Source organism: Vidua chalybeata, chromosome 2, assembly GCF_026979565.1.
Source record: "Vidua chalybeata isolate OUT-0048 chromosome 2, bVidCha1 merged haplotype, whole genome shotgun sequence".
Lineage (NCBI taxonomy): Eukaryota > Metazoa > Chordata > Aves > Passeriformes > Viduidae > Vidua > Vidua chalybeata.
In genome coordinates this window covers 26,234,719-26,256,906 of record NC_071531.1, presented here as the reverse complement: position 1 = coordinate 26,256,906, position 22,188 = coordinate 26,234,719, and the positions used below count along the sequence as shown (strand labels likewise).

At 41.7% G+C, this 22,188-nt stretch overlaps 1 protein-coding gene across 1 annotated transcript in view; it reads left to right on the top strand.

Moving 5' to 3' along the window:
- Positions 1-907: 907 nt before the first annotated feature.
- Positions 908-22,188, top strand: part of GAS6 (growth arrest specific 6) — a 40,540-nt gene continuing 19,259 nt past the window's right edge. The window contains exons 1-5 of the mRNA XM_053936464.1: positions 908-1,193; positions 1,585-1,751; positions 15,634-15,658; positions 16,442-16,504; positions 21,112-21,234. Coding sequence (XP_053792439.1) covers positions 1,124-1,193; positions 1,585-1,751; positions 15,634-15,658; positions 16,442-16,504; positions 21,112-21,234 — 448 coding nt within the window. The 5' untranslated portion in view covers positions 908-1,123. The remainder of the gene's footprint in view (positions 1,194-1,584; positions 1,752-15,633; positions 15,659-16,441; positions 16,505-21,111; positions 21,235-22,188) is intronic.

The following is a 22,188-nucleotide window of genomic DNA, read 5'->3' as shown; positions in this document are numbered from 1 at the left end:
CTGAGAGCTTTTCCTCTGCACCCAGGAGCTGAAAACAGAAAGAAAAGGCCACATAATGGTGGTTTATATGTTTTTATACCTCTTACCTGTATCTCTACTATTGGCCATCGTCAGAAGAAGATACCAGCCTAGGGACAGTTGCTTTGAATGAGGCTGGCTTTTCTGTTTTCACCTACTTTACTTCAACTATATGTGATATGAATACATTGTTTGCATTTGTAATATTTGCAGTAATTATTGTGGAGACACAAAGTCTGGATTAGATATACCTAAATAACAAAATAAAACGAGACAAATTCTTTTTCTGAAACTAATGCCACTGAAGTTTTCTTGAAGAATGTATAGACATGGTGTTACTGGAGCTATCTGTCACACTTACCCTTGGACAGAACAGTACAGATAAAAAGGGTGGCTTTAAAAGCAGTGGCAGTAGACAGACTAAGAGCACCTCTGAGCTCTGACCCCACAGCTCTAGGTTACAGCTAACAGGGTTTCCCACGGTGGAAGTGCCCCGTGGAACTACGGATGGACAAGGGACAGTAAAGCATGGCTTGCAACATATTGGTAACAAAAAGACACTAATCTCTTTCCTGGGGAGTTCATCCTAAAATACTAGAACAAACTGAAAATGCATTTCTGACGAAAACCTGTGCTGGTATGTGGGGAGAACTCAAGTTTCTAATTTATGGCAGGACAGAGTTGGGTTTGGCGCCAGCTTCTGCCTTCCTAGTGATGAGCCCCGGAGCTATTAAAGAGATGTGCCTGGAGGTGAGGGCGCAGTCTCCCCGCCCGCTCCCCGCGCCCTTACTGGCCGCCCATCGGCCCGACTCCCCGTGACCGCCCCCGCCGCTCGGCACGGCCGCTCCCGGGCGGCCGGGCAGGTACACGGGGCCGGTCCGGGCGGCCGCTCCGCCGCGAGGTGTGTCCCTGAGCAGCGGCTCGGCGGTGCCTTGTGAGGATTGGGCAGGGCGGGCGAGCGGCTCCGCGGCTCCCTCGCCGGGCTCCGCCGCCGCGCTCCCGCAGTAGCAGCGCGCTCGCCGCCCGCGCCGCTCCCGCTCCGCGCCGCTCCCGCCGCGCCACCAGCGCCCGCTCCGGCCTCGGCCCCGGCCGCCGCCGCATCGTGATGCCGCATCCCGCGGCGCCCCTCGGGGCCGCCCTGCTGCTCGTCCTGCTGGCGGCGGACTCCTCGCAGAGTGAGTACCGCGGGGGGTTCGTCCTTCCCGCACACGCCGCCGAGCATCCCCGGCCGCCCTGCTTGTGTGCGAGTGCGGGCTGTGCTGCCGGGGCGGGGTGGGGTGCGGGGGGATGCGCAGCTTCGCGGCTGCGGTGAGGGCGGCGGCAGGGTCAGGGGATGCGGGTGAGGGGCCGCGCTGAGGCCGCGGCGACCCATGGGCGGCGCCCTGAGCAGGGAGAGTGCTCGGTGCCCTCCGGAGGGGCGGTAAGTGTGCGGGGTGGGGGTAGGGGCATCCGGGGCGATCAGGCGGGCTCAGCTGTTCACGGCTGCCTGTCCTTGCTCCTGCTCCTCTCCTCCTCCTCGTCCTGCTCCTGGCCTCCCCCGCGCCGTCCCGGCGCTCGGCTGCCCAGCCGTGCTGCTGCGCGCCCCGGAAGCTGCCCAGTTCCTGCGGCAGAGGCAGCGGCGAGCCTACCAGATCTTCGAGGAGACCAAGCAAGGGCACCTGGAGAGGGAGTGCGTGGAGGAGCACTGCAGCAAGGAGGAGGCCCGGGAGGTGTTTGAGAATGACCCAGAGACGGTAAGGACGCAGGGCCGCCGCGGAGATTTGGGGGGTTGTCCGGCTCTGCGCTCCCACCCACCCACTATCCGCGGCTGGATGCCAGCTACCGGCACAGCTGGGAAAGGCATCTGGAGGAGGAGGACCCAGGGCCATTAGGTGAATGACTGGAAGACACACTAGTGCTCAGCCTGCACAAGGGCTGTGCCAGGGCTGTCCAGTCAGGAGCGCCTCGGTGAGCGTGGTCTGAGTGAGCAGCCCAGCCTGGCACTGGCTGGTGGGACTGTCACTGGAGGGTAGAAGGATCCTGTTCACCCATGGTGCAAATCCATGAAGCAAGACCAGAGCAACATAATGATACAGCTTCTCTGTCTAGGTACCATACCATCCCCGCTCTTCCCTCCAGCTTCCCATCCCAGCGGTATTTAAAATCCCCTCAGTGTTGCAGCATATGTCACAACTGGGGCTTCTCAGATGAATGTCCTAACCATTCTTAAATCCATGGGGGCCAATTCAGCTTGGTCAGCATCTTAGAATCAGTAGGTTCAGGACCTGTCATTACAACAGCAGGAGGGCACATATATGGAAATGTGCTGCTGCTGCACTTCTAACAGTGTGGATTCACACAGTTACAGACTGCACACTGTATGTGGAGCTGTCTTTTCTAAACCTACCAGGGTTGACTTTCACTTCAGTCCTCTTACTTCAAGCAGCATGCGGATGCTTTACTAAGCTTGGCTTACTCCTCCAGTCACTTTACACCTCCTCTCAACACTGTTTTGGATAGGCTGTTCTCATTGCAAGGACTATCTGGCATTGATTTAGCAGTGGGAAGTGGATTTTCTTGGTGTTCAAACTGAAGCTCAGTTCTGCACAGCATGTTCCTGTTAATGGTATGATGCTCTAGGGAGAAGATAGGACAGAGGAGGAGAGAGAGAGAGTGAGCACGTGTGTGTGTACACAGAGACACAAACCACAGGCAAGGGAGGGACTCAGCAGAGGAGATGTTTTATGCTTCAGTAAGGCAAGTCTTGACACGTGTGCTTCATTAGCAGCCTCAGCACTGGATAGACAGTGCAGTAGCTTGCTGTCACAAGACAGTAGTAAGTACAGCAAAAGCAAAGTGATGTGGTTTTGACAGTCTTTATTTTTGAGATTAATATGAAACACTTGCCCAGGGGGTGTTTAATGTTACACCTTTTATGTGTATGCATAGTCACATCTGCATGTAGCAGTGTTTGCTTCTGCTCTGCAGAAACTGAGAGACTTCAGAATGTGGATAACTCTAATGGGGTGAGAGTGGCTGGCACAGCTACTGTATTTGTGTTGAGTAATGTAACATTAAACTCAATATAAATATTCATCACATAGCAGTGAGTGCAGGGAAAACTATGATGAGTGTGATTTTATAGCCTTCTGGAACAAAGATGATCTAAGGTCACTACTTTTACTAACTGGCTGCTGGCCAAGAAGGTAGCCAAAGGCGATGCACTGATAGATCACTTTAAGGGTAGGATAGTGTACAAGTATGTCAGGAGTTTTTAACAGTATTTGGTACTGTTTACAATTGCAATTACTGTTTACTTTCATAAAAGTAACAAACAAACAATTACTGTTTAATTTCATAAATTGTAAAGAATGCATGGTTCTCCTACTGAAATGACAATAGTGAAATAATTTTAGTTTAAAATCTTTTCACATATAATATAAATTCTTTAAGATACCATCATACTTTCGGTGTGTCTTGTAGGACAATGCTGGCTTTCTGTTATTGCAAGTGATTTTGATTTTTTGGTGCATTTCCTTTGCTATTGCTGCTAGGTTTCACTCTGTTCTGAAAACCTGAAGAAAAGCTAGATGTCTGTGCCTCCTAACATGTCCTACACGAGGACACTTAGATCTGCAGTGACATAAGATCCTACCTTTTCTGAGACACAAACCTCCCAAGAGCTGTAAAGTTGCTTGTTAAGTGCAGTATGTTCTACTCCTTGCATTACTTTGCTTCAGTTTGATTGAGAAGCAAGTGTGCTTAAATATATCAGGGGGTTTATGGCCCTTCCTGTCCCTTTTGCAATCAGTATGTGATGTGAAAGCAGCAGCTGCTCTTCAGTAGCAGCTTTCTAATACATGGTGGCAGAGGTTATGTATGTGGGCTGTTGCTGCCTCTGCACTGGAATACTTCACTGTTTTGTAGTGCATAGGTGACTAGTCTTTCAGCAGTAACTGTGGATTTCATGGACAGAGTATTAATTCACAATGGAAGTGTATTTTAAACAGTAGGGAGTTGTTGTGCTGTCATTTCACTGATGCTGTGTTGTACATCCAGTCCCAGTGACTGACAGAAGAAGGAAGCTAGTTGAGACAGACCTGACTTAGGAAAGCCAAAAACTGTTGTAAACAACACCAAGCTTTTTGAAGAATTACAGTAACTGCAGTCATGCTTCAGCATATTGCCAGGCTGCAGCTGATCCATGCTGGTAAAGTGAGCTTCTATTGACCAGGGAAATGAACAGATTGTTGTTGACAGAAGAAGATTCGTTATAGTTTAGGAAGGATGAAATTTCTGCATGTGCCTGCTGAACTTGGTCACATGGATTAACTATTTGGGTTGTAGCAGAAAGAAGCAGCTACAATACTTTTTGCCCTGTGCCGAGCTCTGTGAGCAAGCTATGACAAACACAGCAGTGCAATGTCTTGTTGCATCTCCCAGGTTTTATGCTTTAAAGCACCAGATGAGCATCTATGTAGGCATTTGGCTGTTTACTGTCCCACAGGAACAATGGTCTTGCAGCCTTGACAACTGAAAGTTAATTTCAGATTAGTTGATCAATCTTGATGCTTCTCAGTTCAACCCCAAGAAAGGCTTGTGATGTCAGACCAAAAGTGTTGTCCCTCTTCCCTTTTCCCCTCCATTAGATGCTAATCAAATGTATGAGTCTTCCTTACCAACCTTGCCATTCTTGACTATCCTGTGGCTGTGTGAGGAGAATTTCAAGGCCTAAGTTTAAGACCTATGACCTAAAGATGTGATAGGAAATTGCATTAACTAATTCAATAAAACAGTTCCAGAAGCTGAGGTAAGATGAAGTAAGGCTGTAACATAGCTCACGTGATGCTTCCTAGGTAAAACTATATCTTTATGCAGCCAGTTGTAACATCTAGCCAAGAAAGAGGAAAGATACCTATTTCCTGGACAGACCAGTAAATGACATGATGTGTCACATACCTATACCAGAGCACCTTTTCCTGTGCCTTCCATTGTTTCAGTGATCAGCTTTCCAAAACAACATCTGCAGGCAGTCAGCAGAAGATGCACATTCTCTGAAACCTGAATGTGGATTTTGCCACATGTGTGATTGCTTACATCAACTGCTAAGAATAGTGTATCAGGCGGGGCCCAAGAGCCATTCATATGCAGGGCAGTGCAGCTTTTGTCTTTTATGTTACGGAAAATATAAATATCAGCTCATTCAGACTAGAGGAAGGAAAATCAATTGAAACATTTTTAGATTTTTTTTTAAGAGGCAGAACAAAACTCAGTCTGTGCCACTTGAATGACTAAACATGGTAAAAGCAAGTAGCCTGGATTAATGAGTCTTGCAGCCTACCTTTTTCATGAAGCTGATTATAGCAACCTTAAACATTACTGTAGAATTCTGGGATGGTTCCTGTTTTGTAATTTCATTTATGCTAGAGGTGCCAAAGAGAAAAATTAAAAGATAATATAGTGGTAACAAAAAGAAAGATGGAAAACATCTTGATGGGAGGTATGCAGACTGTTTCTAAATGTGATCTATTCAAAATACATGCTAGGTGTGATAGATGGGATGAAGTTACAAAATATCTTGGATACAGAGATAAGAATGTTATCTTATTTAACATGTTGACAAAGCCTTATAAAAGCAGCACTGCAGAAATATTTGACCTTGGTATGCAGTCAAGGTATTACAGCTTAAGTAACTGATAAACTGCTCTGGAATTTGGTTGACCCGTTCTAAAAATCTGGTCATCCAAGCATGTAAAACAAAGGGCAGAAGGGAGTGTAGATTGGGATCTTCTTAGAAACATTGTATTTCACTGAAGAAAAACATGTCCTTGTGCAAGGAGTTTCTCTGTTTTGAATGGCTCAGCATAGGGAAGATGTTTGAATGCAGCCTCATATCCTTTGGTACGATAGTACAGGATCTGTCCCTGCACATCTTGCTTGCTGTTGTTACTGCTGAGGAATTACTGCTCTTCCTGCAGCTCACCATAGAAATTACTATGCTGAATGCATTGAAAAATGTTAGGCACACCAGAAACTCTGATGTAGGTCAGCCTGGCCACCTGTGTTTACTGTTTATGGATTTGGCCCTCACTAGAGCAGTGTGGAAAGCCAGCTGGTTTCCATGTGCCTGCAGAATGGACATCTGATTCATAGGCAGACACGTGAAAAATCTGGATTTTGAGGGACTTGAATCCAAAATGTTTTTTAAATCTACGGCTTGTCAGATACACAAAACACTGGCAGAGAATCACAGCATCACATGGAGCTGAAGAGGAATCTATGCCTCTGTCCCACTCATGGCAAGGGCAGCAATGACACCAGACCAAGTTTTTGGGGACTTTTAGCAACCTTGTCTTGAAAATTACTGATTCTAACAAAATATCCAGTAATGTCAGCATTCTTTCTGCTAGGCTGGATTTATTGAGAAGCTGAAATACAGATGAAGCAATGTATAGGGTGTGGTAAGGGTCAGTTTGGTTGGTCTTCAGCATGTTGATGGCTCACTGGTTTTATTTTTCATGTGTTCCATAACATGACATGGTCTTGATAACACAGATGAGCTTCATCCATGGACTAGGGTCATCCAAACTTCATTCTGATCTTTTAGGAGGTGTGCTTGTCAGGCAATGTTTAGATGTTATCTCTAAGAATAACAAGGTAGATACACACTTGTAAATATTAATCAGTAAAGTATGAAGGCATGTAGAGGGAGGAGAGGAGTTACTGGGAAAGTAAAGCAGTGTAAAATTTCTTTAAGTAATTTAGTGAACATTGTGTAGTCTAGACATGAAAAATACTGATATCATCTTTAGATACAGATGTCATAATCCCTGTATAGAATATTCTTTTAATAACCAGGCAAGAATCTGGTTTTATTTGCTGTGACAGTTCTTCTCAATATACTTATTTGTTTTGATATTTTGGCAGAGCATGGAGAAAGTGCTAGATTTATAGCTGTATACATTTCTTTATCTCTTCTTGTTGGTGCAGAGAGAGAGAAAGAGTTATTGGAAAACTCTGTGCTGATGTTTTAAGCTGCTTGGACTTAGTACATGTAGGAATGAACTCCCAGGCACAGTGATACTGCTTAATAGCTTTTGAGAAAGAAAATACAGGGATACTTAGACTTTTATCCAGGAATGGGTTGAAGGAGAGAAAAAGGAAGTAAAAATCTGAGTGCCCAGGTAAATGCCATAGTGGTATCCCAGCCTGCTGGGATGAGATCTGTGTGTCTACCAGGTGCACTCCCTTCCCTTTCTTTCCTTCTCCTTGTAGTTTGGTGTAAAAGACATGGAGCTTTGTACCAAAACCCAGTGGGTCTAACTGATCTGCAAGGCAAAAGGATTGGGACTGTGGACCAGGATGCACCCATCTACTTTGCAGTACAGACACAGTATTTGTTGGCAGTGGTGGTGTTCAGTAGCAGGAGGATGACAAAAATACTCCTGCCTGTCTTAGGAGGCAAGTTATGCATTTATTGGCTAAATGCTGCTTTATCAAAAGTTTTTGAGAAGGGTGAGCGAAGTTTGCCATTGGTGGAAGCAGACACAACTCCATCAGCTCTGCTGGACTCATACCTACCTGATCTGTATCAATTTCCACTCATGGGAGAGGAGCCCAAAAACTCAGAATAGACCTGGAAATATTGACACACCACATCACAGAAGCAGTGCATGCTAAATGGACTGTGCAGCAGGAGGGAAGGAGCAAGAGAAGACAAAAGGGACTAATATTAGGCTGAGGGGCTGTTTGAAGATATAGGGTAGAAGAAGGTGTTAAGAATGACAAATTGAATGAGGGGATTTATACTGGTTTCAAGATGGATAATAATGGAAAAAGTAGATGAAGTTAGAGTAAATCAGTTTTCTAGAGCAGTACAATAAGTTTTAATAAGTACGTGAGAAGGGAAAAAGACAATTAAAAATTAAGAAAACAGTTTTGTGGCCATAAACTCATTTCATTTTGTTTTTTAAATTAAAAAGGAGCACCCTACTGGGAATTAATATAATTTTTTTAGTGCAGCTGCTTAAGAATCAGGTAAGAGAAACATTGAATGTGTATTAATTGGCAGCTGTGATTCGCGTGTGTTCCTTACTCTGAGTGAGCTTAATGAATTACAAGCATACTTTCCAATAAGTATGAAGAACAAGGATGGAAGCATGACCACAGATTTGGAAGAAACTGAGGAGCAGAGTATCAAGGTTTACTTCTCCCCTCACATTGCTTTTCAAGCCTTTGGTTTCACACTGGGGATTCAGCTGCTCTAGTAGAGATAAGCAGAGATAAAATTTGCCTGTTCTTTTCACCCTTCTTGCACAGCAATTTGGCATGGACCAATTAAAGTAACTTAACCTAAAGAAAAGTAGTCTGCAGAGAAAAATGGTCATTTTGCAGCTGGATTGGTTCCCCAGTCCAGTGGGGACTGACGCAGTGGAAAGGACAGCCTGAGGTTAGGATGGGAAGGCCAGGTGCTGGAAGAGAAACAGAAATGGTTGTCACAGCTCAGCCTGTCAAAACAATGAATGAATAAACAAGCCTTGGAGAATCTGATCGAAGTTTTATAGCAGGTCTCCCTTCTGTATCTGAGCTTTAATCATAGTTTTGTTATGACTGCTGTTCTATAGGCTACCCACACGTGGATATCTGTGGGGAAATTTACTTATTGATGAGTTTGTGTTTTCTCCCTGTTCCTTTGAGCATCAGCAGTGGGAACCAGAAGAAGAGCAAAGTTGGGAAGTAAGGAGGATACCCAGGGAGGGGAACAAGTGTTGGTGTTGTCTTCACTCCACACACCTGCCAGGAGAGAAGGGTACATAAATGAAAAGATAAAAGGAGAATGGGTCATGCTTGCACTGCACAGAATCACATGTTCCTGGAAAGCTACCATATTTGGCTGATTCTTGGAAAAGGGAGTTCTAGTTTAATTCCAGAAAAGCAAAAGTTACTTACTTATGAAAATAATGAACAGGGAAGTATGAGATCAGATTCTGTCACAAGGGCCTGGTATCATCTAAGATGTCACTTCCCTATTCCTTACTTGCCTGTGCTCTCTGAGTCCAAATCCTTAAATGCCTTAATGTGATTGAGTGCTGTTAGTATAACAGCAACTTCTGCAGATCAGCAAGATCCAAAGAAACAGAGTGATTACATTACAAGGAAGGGAAAAGCTAAAGTGGATAAAATGTCACAGAACCTATAAGAGATCATAGATATTTAAATCATGTTTGATGTGATATATGACATGTTCTGTTTTAATTATGGCTAAAATAATTACAGAATAAATATAGATGGTGTTGGAGAGATAGCCTTTTACTTATGTTACATATTTTGTCAGATACTGTTTTCCTTAATTTGACTAAACTGTCTGAGCAAGTGTTAGTTTGCCACATACAAATACTGTGACTCTTGCAACAAGTAAAGATTCAAACAAGCAACATTGAGTGAGATGACATTTGTCATGAAATTAAGATCTTGCACATTATTGCAGCTAGAAGGAAAGTAGCCTTTCAGTTCTGAAGCAGTGGAGGAAACCTCAAGGCATTTGTGATCAGATTTCTGTAGAATAACTTAAAAGCACTACAACGCACTACAAATTATTTCTGTTGGAGTACTTGGCATCAGTTATATCCATTTCACACTGTTTACTGTCTAATCAAACTTTGCATCAGGCCACCTGTAGAAATCATGTCTTCATGCCCCCTGCATCTTCACACAATCAAAAGTATCTGTGACATACATGAACATTTTTTTTGTCTTTTGTTTTCTTTCAGTAATTTTTTTCTCCCCTTTAATTATGCATTCCAATCATTGGTGGGTTTTTCCTCATTGCAGAGAAACAGTTTTTGCTGAAGTGGCACCTCAGTAAGCTATTGGGAAACAATCTTGCTGTCCAGAACAGAGCAAAGGAAGTTATGACAATAGATGGGTTTTATTTCAGACTTGAGAATTCTGCAGAGGCACCTAGTCTCTATGAAAGATGTCATGCTGGAGAGTATGGTCTTGAATGCTTCTATTTTGGGAAGTTCAACAACTTGGTAGAAGTGGCAGACCCAGTCTTTGTGCACCTAAATACCCGGGCAGTGTGAAGTGAATACTTGACAAATGGACAAAAAATCTAAAAGCTACCCTAAGCAGCTGTAACTTGGTGGTAGGAGATGAGACTTGGAGGCTGCTTTTGGACTGTTATGTGACCTACTTGCTTCTCTAAAGCCTCTCTTGCCAAATTGTGGAGAGAAGTTCTCTTTGCTCTTCATATAGAAAATACAGATTGTCACAAAGCGCAATAGGAAGCACATTACCCTGGCTGAGTGGTGGGTCCCTCATGATGAGAAGGAAAGCTTGTGCAGGCAGCATGGCATTCGTTTGAGCATAAATTCTGAAAGTACTGATTCTACATATTTAAAATTCTGAATTGCAGAACTGCTTCATGCCCTGACACAGGAGGAAGGCCCATATCATGCAGTGTGAGATTTGCTATGCACCTAAAGTCTAGGGCTGAGTTTTAAAAAAAACAGGAGAGTTCTCAAGCATTACTGAGATTTGCATTCTTAGGTTGTAACAGCTGAAAACTAGCAAAAACTGAATTATAGCCAGTTATGGTTGGTAGCAGTGATTTCTTCAAGGAAAATGCAAGCCCACAGTGTGGAAACATGAAGAACATTTATAAATGAGGTCTGGCCATAACCAAGACAAACATTCAGTCCTGAAGGAAAGAGGAAAAGGGAGAGTCATTATATGGAAATGAGGAAAGGGCATAACGTGGGAGTTGTTGCTACTCTCTTAGATGTAACTAGGTAACTAAGAAAGTGCTTTTTAGAAATCACTGTTGCTAACACAAATCGGTGAAATGCTCCAGTGTTAGTGGCACTGCAGTCACAGAATCACAGACTGGTTGGCAGGCACCTCTGGAGGCCTTTTGGTCCATCCTCCTTGTCCAAGCAGGGCCACCAAGAGCCAGATGTCCAGAAACATGAGCAGCCTTCCTTTAAACTACATCTTTTATTTGTGACTTCTAGAGCTCAAACATGACTTTTTGTAAGATTCCGTGCTTTGCAGTTTTACCTGACCTGGTACTCAAGCAAAATAAACAGAAGCAGTAAGTAGGCCCTTTTTTCTGAGGTCTCCAGTGTTACCAATTACTTTAAAGTAAAGCAACAGTGAGAACATTTTCCTGGTGTCGACAGGGTCATTGTTATGTTTTCAGAAGGGCTATTTTTAAAAAGTGACTCATGTTAACGCCTGTTCTGATTTGCTGTTTTTCCATCTTCTCTAAAAACGCAGCAGGACTAATGCATACCCTGTATAATTACAATAACTTCTTGATTTTACCACTGTGGACTTTGGCCATAGATTTGAAAATAGATGATGACCCCAGTCCCAATGTAGGTTTCCTTTGGTGGGGAGGCTGACATAGGAGGCTGACATTCTTCCCCTTCCCCTCCACAGCTGTGAATTCTTACCTTCATGTTGCTGTTCTCCTCAGTTGGTTCAATGAGAGGCATTTGGGGGTGGCCCCAGAGAAACTCTTCTTATCATTTGGAAGGAAAAAAGCCAAATACAAGAATTAACAACCTGGAGTTTTGGGGGGTTGTTTGCTTGGGTTAGTTTTTTTGAGGACACTTTTAAAATTATGCTCTCTTAGATATCCAGACTAAGTGTTGTAGTAATAGTAAGCTCCAGCTGCAGGTGGGAGAGGAACACCTTAGCCTGTGTTTGGTGTCACTTTACCTTGAAATAAAAGCATGCACTCTCAGATCTTGTAACACTTCTGTGGAAGCAAATAATTGCATTTAATCCATCAGAAGGCTTGCTTCTAGCATGTACATATATTTGTGTGAAATGGGTAGGGGCTGTAGACCTTAAAGCTTTTCTGTTAATGCACAGCTCAGTCTCCTGGGCAGGACGAGAAAGGTCTCTGGAACTGAGCTGAAATAAGCAAGCCAGGACCTGCCTGGAGAGGCTGGCCTGATGCCATGCTTTCCACCTCACTGAAAGGGTGGAGATGTGTAGATGTTAGGCACTTCCCAGTCTCTCCTGTTTCTTCCTCTTTACCTGAGATCTCTGCTGAGTTGTACTTTGGGTGGCATACGGTGTGTAACTCATGGGTGAGTTACAGCTCATACTACAAGTTTGACCTGTAGTGGCAGCAGATAAAAGATATAATTTACAAAAGGACCATTCATGCTACTAGGGCACCACAGGCTGCCAGTGTCCTGCTGCCAGGCCCTTGACTATTGTTGCTTCTGCCATCCCAGCCATACTGGTTGATAGGTAGAAACCAGGCAGACAGAAAGTTTGGTGGGTCACAAAGAAGAGAGGTGGAAATAGATTTAAGTTTTCTTGGTGGGAAGAGTCACAGAGGTTAGAATTTTTGAAGCTACATTTGTGATGTTTCATCTCTTGTGGGGGTCAGAGCTTCTGCAGCCTTTGTCTTCCTTTTGCTTGCACTGGGACATAACTACTGGACAGATGGATTAGAGAACTTGGTGAGGTCAGTGTCTGTGCAGCAGCCTGTCCAGAGGAGGTTTATGCCCAACATGTATGTGTTTATAGCTTTTTATTTAAAAAGCCAATTGCTCCTGCTTTTATTTTCAGCAGTAATTACGAAGCAGATATAAAGGGGAAGGGCTGACCACACTTAAATGTTGACCTTTTTTGTTGGAATCCAAGCTGAAAATTTAACACTTACATAATTCTGTGGTGATTTTTGCCACCCTAGTGGTAACAGTTAAATAACTTCCTGTGTTTTGATCCTGTGAACAGTGTGTGACTTTCTGGATGGTGAGAAGTTTATTGAGCCTGAAATTGAAAGTGGCTTGTTGAAAAATCAGCAAAATAGTAACAGAGAATCTTTGCCAACTCTTTCTTAGCAAGCCTCAAAGCATTTCTCTTGGCATTTTTGTAGAATTATGAAAATACAATTGAACACTTCTAGTAGAAAGAAGATGAGTTGCACACTTTTAACAGGGACCTAACCCTGTGTAGGATTTTCATTTTCTCTGACATCTGGGGGTCATTAAACCTTAGTACATCACAGAACACTGAAAAGACATTGAAGAGTTGAGTGTCACATGAGAAATAATCTGTATCTGTATCAGGTTAGGAGCAGCTTGAATTTTTAACCAAGAAAACTTCTCATCAGTGTTTTTTGAAAAGGGACTGCAGTTTAAGCAGGTTCCTTTCCTCAGGGTGTAAGATCATTCATCCTTCATTCTTGATTAATCTTTTCTCTGAATGTAAATGCATTGTCATTGTATTTACAGAAGCCAGCTGTAAGAAAAATTGAGTATGGAAAAAAATGAACAGCTGATCATACAAGAATGAGTACTGTTAGAACCTGTGAGCACGTGTCTTTATTTTAGAATGGTAGTATCAGCAGGTTTCTTAAACCTGGAGAAGTGCTAGTGATCACCAAGTGCCTTTGTATAACATAAACAAATGAGAAAGACAGGGAAAGAAGAGCTAAATTTCTAGTAATAGCCTCCTGTTTAAATCACTTGGCTACATGTTTTGTGGAATGAAGTTGTGGTGGTACAATGCCTTGGAGTTTCACTTATCTGCTGTCCAATTGGCATTGAATCAATACACAGTCAGTTTGAGTTTGGAAGTTATGTTTACAGAAGTGAATTCTATACCACTTTTGTAGCACTCAGCTCATTCATCAGAGGTCAAGGAGAAAATGCCTTTGCCACCACTGACATGGAGCAATTAGGCTGATAGCCATTAATACAAAAGCTCCTGTTTATCGTCCTGTGAGTGCCAAAATAGTTGTTCTTGTCAGAGTCTGGATTATCCTATTGGTGGTTAAATACATTTGCACATTCTTGTGAAGTACATTGAATCAAGGGGAAATAATGAAAGAAATATTTGGAATATTTTATTATGTGCCCCTATATTTTTCTCCTCAAGTACCAGTTGAAGTTCAGTCTGTGGTTATAGCACATATGGGCACCCATCTGAATACTTAGACTGCTTAGATCTATTTTTATTTTGACTGAATTTTTTTTGACTTTTCTTTCCAAACTAAACCTTAAAAAAAAAAAGAGTGAACAAGAACCATAGTGGGTTCTGAGCTCATCACTCTGATGACACATTTCAGGCTGAATAAACATTTCAAAGCTCAGCCCCAAAAGATGCCAAGCATATCACCCTCATATCAGAATCAAAAATTAACATTAGTGTAAGCTGCTGCTTCTACTTCTTTGCTGATGCTCTCATCATTTAGGCTGAATATTTACATGGTGTATTTCAGTAACTGGAGCATATTTGCCAGAAGCAATTGATTCTTCTGGTAAACGACAGCAGTGCAATTGATTGCACTGGACAGTCCAGATCAAACTGAATCATGGTGTGTGCTTGTCTCTGTTGTTTATATGTGCCTATATAGATCAAATACAAACATCTGTAATAAGAGGAGAAGAAAAAATAGTTTCTTCTCTTGCACATTGTATAGACCAATTTAATTTTGTAGAATGCAGGGTATTTACTGTCCCAATCTGACTGAAGATAATGGTATATGGAAATTGCTCCTCTTGCATAAAAGAGAATTATACTCTGCATATGCTTTCATAATTAGCTGAGAAGTGGTTTATTTAAACAAACAAAAAAAATTAAGCACTGATACAATGCCTAAGTTTTTCCTCATTCAATGCCCCAATTACCATTTTAACAGCATTTGAATTAGTGACTTAAATATTATGAAAACCAGCAGGAAGGTGGAAAAAAAATGCTTTTTTCCTGGCCATGAAGTTTTGTATTTTTTAAGAATGTGATGCAGTTGCCAGCTGCAGCCAATCTCCCATTCTTCCATGCAGCACAACTGCATTTTTCTGCTGTTTCCCTGTGTTGGTGCAAGCAGTCATGTGACTCACAAGGCTCTCTCACCAGGCTGACTATTCTAACATGCAAGGTTAGATTTGCATCACATCCGCACAATGATGCTGCTCTCACTCTATGGCTGCACTTTGTTGATGCAAAGTAGGGAACAGTAATGCACAAGCATGTAGGTAGCATGAGAGGGATGGCAATGCCCTTTGCAGTCTGGTTTTAGAGAAATGAATGTCAATCTTCCCCCCTCTTGCAAAGTGTCATTGCTCCCTTCTTCGAGCATCCAGGATGTGATGTGTAGTACAGCAATGGTGCTGTTTGAGTTGTAGTGTGCTCCTTGTAAGAGCAAAAAGTACTTTTTCTAGGGCCTGTGGTGTTCGGGCCCATGTCCTGCACCAGCAGAATGCTTTTGAGGAGGCACAGGGTGACTAAATGATCCTGTACTCTTCCTTCTAGGGTTTTGCCCCAGATTCCAATCCTTTCCCCTACCTCATGCCATCAGCAGCAGCTTTATCTCTTGGAGGGTGTCTTCATGCTCAGTCACTGACCAGATCAGCTGCCATCAAAAAATACTTTGAGACAAGCTAATGTTTCTTTGCTTTTCAAATGTAAAATGCATGTATAATACTGTGCTGCTTCTGGTTCTGAATAAAAGGAAATTAGGTGTTTGGAATTGTTAAAAAACTGCCATACAAGACCACTAAAGTAACAGCATGAAAATAGAAGCAAATACGATTCAATAAATCTTTGCTTTTTTTTTTTTTTTTTTTTTTTTTTTTTTTTTTTTTTTTTTTTTTTTTCCTTCTACAGGAATATTTTTACCCGAAATACTTGGGTGAGTTGCAGCTTTTATTTCCACTTTGTGGGAGTGCTGGTATGTGCCTAACACTGGAGCTTGTCACAGCTGAAGTCTCTGCTAAGGAAAGGGATGGAAATCTAATTGCAATAAATATGCATTGCTAACTTTTAAGATAGACTTTTATGTTCCTTATTGTACTTTGAGGTGTGTGTTTTTACTTATGTGTACATTTGCAGACAGAGATGCTTTATGTGCTTTCTGCATGTTAAAATCTTGATGTTGTGTATGTATCTGTGGCTTGTAGTGTTATGAAATAATTTGTAGTTTTCTACCTTTTTCCCTTTTTAATTAAGTTAGTCATTAACTAATCTCCTTTTAAAAAGAAATAGGTGCCTGATTGAACTACTGCCTTATTCTATTGACTGTATCATAGTCCTGGCATCATACTGCTTTCTATTTGTGTTAAATATGATGATATGATGTATTTAAGATCACAAATGCCACAGTGGGAGAAAAAAATGTGTGCTTTTTAGATATTTTAAGAAGTTTAGTTGGTCAAATTGGAGTAGCTACTACCATAGTTTTAGAACCATAGTAGTATCTGGTTAAGTGATCATCTTCACATGGCTTTTAACTGCTGTACATCAAAGCTAAAAGATTTTAATGAACTTCAGAATTTTAAGGCACATGGGAGATGATAATATTGCATAGATTTTGTATCTACCTTCCAAATCCTTGCAGGCCAGGTATCATTTTATGTGCTTTGAACAGTTGTCCTTCACCACTGTAACAGTAACAGTTTCATTTTCTGTTTTTCAGACTGTATTCAGAAATATGGGTCGCCGTATACGAGAAATCCAGATTTCCTTACATGTGTTCATAGTAAGCATTTTTGGGTTTTATATTGTAGTTGAATGTTCTCTCATTCTACCTGAAGGTGTGGGACTAGCTCAGCCATATCTGTTTTTGGTAGTATTTCAATACTGGTCTTCCAATTCTCCAGGCTTAAGACTCCATACCACTAAATAAAATCTTTCCCATTTTATAACCTAATGCCATCTTGCTGTCCTGTTTTAGTGCTTGGATATTTTATGATGCAAGTTTCTTTCCCACCAATTTGCCAAAGTTTGAATAATATGAGAAGCAAGAGGGACAAGAACTAGGAGGTACCATAAGCTGTACACAGTATTTGGCCCCTCGATTTCTATTCTTTTGAATGCTAGCTTTGGCTTACCCCATTTAGGAACATCAAGAAAAGTTTAAAGTCAAACCAGGCTTGTGCCAGCCTTCTTTACATTAAGACATCAGTTTCATGTATCATGTGACTATGCTTTGAATATTGCTATCTTTAAAACCTCAAATCAGTTTGGAAGACAAACCGGTAACTTTGTAGAGGGTGAAGGGTTTTATTATTCTTCACTAACATTAGAGAAAAAAATTTAATGAATTCTTCTAATACCTTTCTAGTTGCCTTTTGCAGTTTAGCAGTGCTAAAGGTAGAAAACTGCATAAGTATTCTAATTATGTCCTGTGAGCAGTTCAAATGTGGAGAAAATTAGATGTATGTATATTTATTTTCTTTTTAGTCCTGGGTGTCAGTCTTTTATTGTGATCAAGTTTAATTAGTCATGTGTTCATACATGTGCTACCAAAGCAGGATCAATATTTAGTCAACTTTTCACATTTATAAACTGCATTAAAACAACCTTTTTAAAGAGCGAATTCCAAGGTTAATAAGTGGTATGTGAAGAATTTCCCTCACATATTGCAGCAGTATCACTTATGGATGTTGAGTCCTTCGAACTGGGAATTCTCAGACCTGTAGTATCTGTGTTGGCTGCAGTGTGCCAGCTAGTCCAAAGTGGGATGTGAGACTGAATGCTTACATTTACTTGTGCATGTGGCACAGCAAAGAGGCAGGAGTTTCTGCTGAAAATGGTGATTAACTGGGAACAGTTGTTCCAAACAACTCATCAGGTCTCAGAAATGAGAGTCTAAAGGGTAGTGATGAAAAAATATTAAAAAATAAAAGCTGAATAATTGTTTTTAGGGATTTCTGCCCATTGCAGATGCAGCTGTTTGGAAAGAAAATGATAATATTTTCCCCCATTATAATATTAAAAGGTTTTTAAATGTCTGAGTTTTGTCTAGCCATCATCAATTCAAAGGAGAAGTAACAGAGAAGGAGCCTGAAACACACTTGGAAGAATGACAAGCTTCGTGCTTGGCCAATTCTAGCGTGTCTCTTAATTTTTCACAGATGCTGCCAAAAGACTATGTAGCTCTATGGGTTTATGCCTGCAAGACACTTCTAAACTTTCCTTCTTAGCAGCCTTTCTCCTCTTGAAACCAGGTAGTGGAAGGTTCTTTTAACCTGGTGTAAAAAGATGTTGAACAACCAAAGGGCTGGAGGGTGATTGACTGCTGTAGTTTCATAAACTCTTGAGATCAGGTTACAGCTGATCCAGATTCAGAGGATTTGATACAGTGTGTAAATAGGGATTTCCAGCATGGGTGCTTACATGAGCAGTATTCCCATCAGAGTTAGCAGAGAGTTAATCTCCTCTGGTTCTAGAGGGATTCCCCCAACCAAACTGTGTCTGCTCTGAGGAGACCTGAGTCCCTCCACAGACTGTTTATTGTACTATCTCCACTGACTGCGATGAGTATTTATAATTGCTTTGCAGATAGATCTTACTTTACACATGGATTTCTCTGCATATCTGGATCTTTTTCTAAAAGAGATCCTGAAGGTCATCTAGGAATTAAGGATTTGGTTCTGCAAGGCTTTGGAAAGTTCTACAGGACTTTTGGGAAATGAAGCTACACATGGCCTTAAAATACACAATTATATTTTTGTTAGGTTCACATGTGCCTGCTTTTTACTATTAAATTACTGAGTGTGATATTATTTGCAGCCTAGCATTTTATGAAGTTTCAATATGAACCATTTTGTGAGTATCAAAAAATAAATTCACAGAACAAAGTAATAAACTGAAAGTGACAGTCAGTGGGCATAAGCAAAGTCTTGTTTCCATACAGATTTCAAAGATGGAATTGATAGTTCTATTTTCTGTCTGCACTTGTGAGCTTCATAGGTGCTATCAGACACAGCTCAAAGCACATGAAAAGGTCATGTTCATCACTACTTTTAACAGCTTTACTAAAATCTGTCATGTAAATGAATGTGAACAAAAGCTCAGGTTTTTTCTTTTGCAATGGTTTCAGTCAACAGCACCTTCTATGAAACCAGCAGAATAACACAACTGCGAAGCCACCAGAAGAGTATGAGGGTGTGTCTTATGTTCTCAAACTCTTGTGATAAGAGGGAACAAACAATCAGTTTGTGCTGATGTGATAGAAATCTCTGTGGTTGATATCCATGGATTATATCATGGGTTGTTACCCTGATGGGCATTGTTACCACCAAGTGGCTCTGCAAGACATGTCAGAATCCAGTTTGAAGGGAAGAATCATAAACTCGTGGATACACCAGATAAGTTGTGCATAATCCTGTTGACTGGATTTGCTTATCAAATGACTGAAAACTCTGCCATATTTAGGAGACTTGGTGTGAGCTGCTAAAAAAAACCCCTGTGGCTTACTCTACCTAAACCATTCTTTTTAATGTACACACTCTGATTTGTCTATGAAAAGGAGCATCCTGGACAGACTTGCTCTATTGTGGCTCATTGCCACCTTAACCTGGCCTCTCCTTCCCCAGCTCCTCCACCTCCAGCAGTGTGTCAGCTGGGCAGTGATTTACTGGGAGGTGTTCTGGCAGGTGGATGTTAAGACAGCCCATGTAGCTGTGTTTTGTTTTGTGTGTCTGGCCTCTTTGGCAGTGCCTTTGCCCCAGCTCTGCACATGTGGAAGGTTTTGTCTGAACATCAGGAAATGCTTTTTCATTGTGAGGGTGAACCAGAATCGGCACAGGTTGCCCAGGGAGCTTGTAGAGTCGCCATCCCTGGGATAATCAAAAGCCTTCTGGCTATGGTCCTGAGCAACAAGCTGTAGGTGGCCCTGCCTGAGCACAAGTGACCTCCAGAGATCCCTGCCAACCTCAACCACCTGAGATTTAAATCCGAGACAGTCCGTGCAAACAAAAGTGCTGTTCAGTGCTTTATGAGACATCAAATGGAGCTGCTACTGCCTGCACTCACAGAAGTGTTAAAGTTCTTTCAAAGCATGTCATGACAGTGACTTTCAGGATCACACAGGGGAAGCTGAGAAGAGACCTGTAGAAGTATAATAATCCTGACAAAAGTAGGAGTCTTAACTTTTCTCAGTTTGAGAAGTTTCATGGGGCTGCTAATCTACAAACAGTTCCTCTCCTAAAAGCCTCCCTGTCATGCTACAAAGTCATGCTTCAGAATATCAAGAATCTGTACTGGACTCAGCAGAACCAGTGCATGGAAACCAGTGCAGGTCTTTTCTGCTGCTGCTCACTTAGTGTGTACACACTGGGCACTTTCAAATGCTGGGAGGAGATAAATGAAAAGAAAGGCTCTTGAACCGGTGAGCTTTGCAATCTGCAGAAGAAGCTCCTGCACTGTTCCTTCTGGTTAAAGTTGTGAAAACAGTTAACATATTCCGGTTTTTGAAGACCACTGACCTAGAACACTGGTGTTAACAGGTTACTACTACATGATAGCTACCAATTCATTTTTTGTGGAAACAAGGGTGTTCTTTCCTCCTTCCTTTAGCTACCTCTTTGAAGCACCGTCCCTGGGTGTTGTGCAGGTAAGTGGGTAGGTGAATTTGGACAGGTGACTACAGCTGGTGAGTAGTTACGTGATACTTTGAGATTTATTCCTTCAATTGTTCCTAAAGTGTGGTGACAACTCCCCTGCTTCTTTCCAATGAGAAAACTCATTGTTAAATCCTGGAACTTGGCTTAAAAATCCCCATAGGAACATTGTGCTCTTTGTAAACTGGATTCATGGTTTGTTGTTTCTTGGTTGTTGAAATATGGGTATTCCTTTTTTATTTTCATTTGATGTAATAGAAAAGATCTAACAAAAATTTCATTTATAAACTTTTGCTAGATTTGCCAGAAATTTATCAGCCCTGGTAAGATCCTTGGTTTAACTATCAAAAGTGATTGAAAAGAGTGTCCATCCTTTCTTGAGTATTTTAGTTGATACTGCTTTTTTATTTTTCTCAAAAATTAATGAGAATAAAAAAAAATAAGCTACTTTGAGTTATTTCTTTCAGGATGTGTCCTTCAGATATGGGGGTGGTACCTCACTCCCTTGCACAATTAAGTGAATTCCACTGCATATGCTCTGCAAAATTCCTGGCACAGCTTGTTTGGCACGTGAGCACTAAGAACTAGCTTATAGTTTTGCCAGGTACAAGTATTTTTGAGTGATTCTCCAATACTGTTTAAGATTCCCATCTTCTAATGAGAGTGAAACACGTGGTTGTCAGTGACTTCAATGTGTTGTTCTGTTTTGTTTTGGTTTTTTATTCCTTGTGTAAATCAGATTTGCCAAACCAGTGTTCTCCCAGTCCTTGTCACAAAGAAGGTACCATCAAATGCAAGGATCTCAAGGGGGATTTCTATTGTGAATGCAAGCATGGCTGGCAGGGAAAAAAATGTGAAAAAGGTAATTTGGTTTCATTATCTTTTATTCTTGTAACAAATATGTTTTGGGTTTTGCTGTATTCTCAAATGGTCACTGATACTGTGCTGCACAATTCCAAAGTCACAGAACTGAGCCTGGATTACACATTGTTCGTGTTTTTATCCTTCTGGGAAACAGGTAGTTTTTCACATCAACATTTTTATATGACTCTAGTGGAGCTCAGCTTGGTCTTGGCAAGATAATCCAAGAAGTTATGCTCCAACATTCTGCTCCACCCCTCTGAAAGCAGCAGCAGCAGAAATAGAGCAGTAGTGGCTTTTCAAGCAGAACTGCATCAGCTGCTGCTGTGAACACATCACAGACCGCAGAGCCAGAGAAGCTGGCCCATCTTCCCATCTAGCATCCCTGCAGTGGGAACAATGACTTCCAGTCGGCAAGTTGAGGTTTGAGTCTGATGACACACAAATTGATAAAATTAGTCTCTAGAAGCCTCCTTGCTAGTCTGACCTTATTCCATGTCCACTTAATTCCACATATTCCATTGGGGTATTTTCATCACCTCAAAAGAGAATTTTAGACAGTAACTATTGGTGCAAAAAGTTCCAGCTGCCTATGGAGTTTTCTCTACAAGTTATCTTCCCTCCTCTTGTTTTCTGGCTTCTTTGGTTTTTTTCTTCTGCCTGCAAGGCTTCCTGTCAGGGCCACTGCTTTTTTGCTTGCCAATAGTAAATAATGACTGGAAATAGTATTCAGCCAGTCCAGAATTGTGGCAACCAAGACAGCAGGAAATCCAATCCTTTCCTTCTCATGTAAATATTGTGATGAGTTTATAGGATCACTAAAGCATCTTATTTAATCAATTAAGAAAGCAGACCAGTCAGTATCCAGTTGGCTTTGAGAGCTCAGACACTGATCAGTCTGAAGCATATTTCCTTATTTTCTTATAAAATGCCATGACATGCTGTTCTACCCATC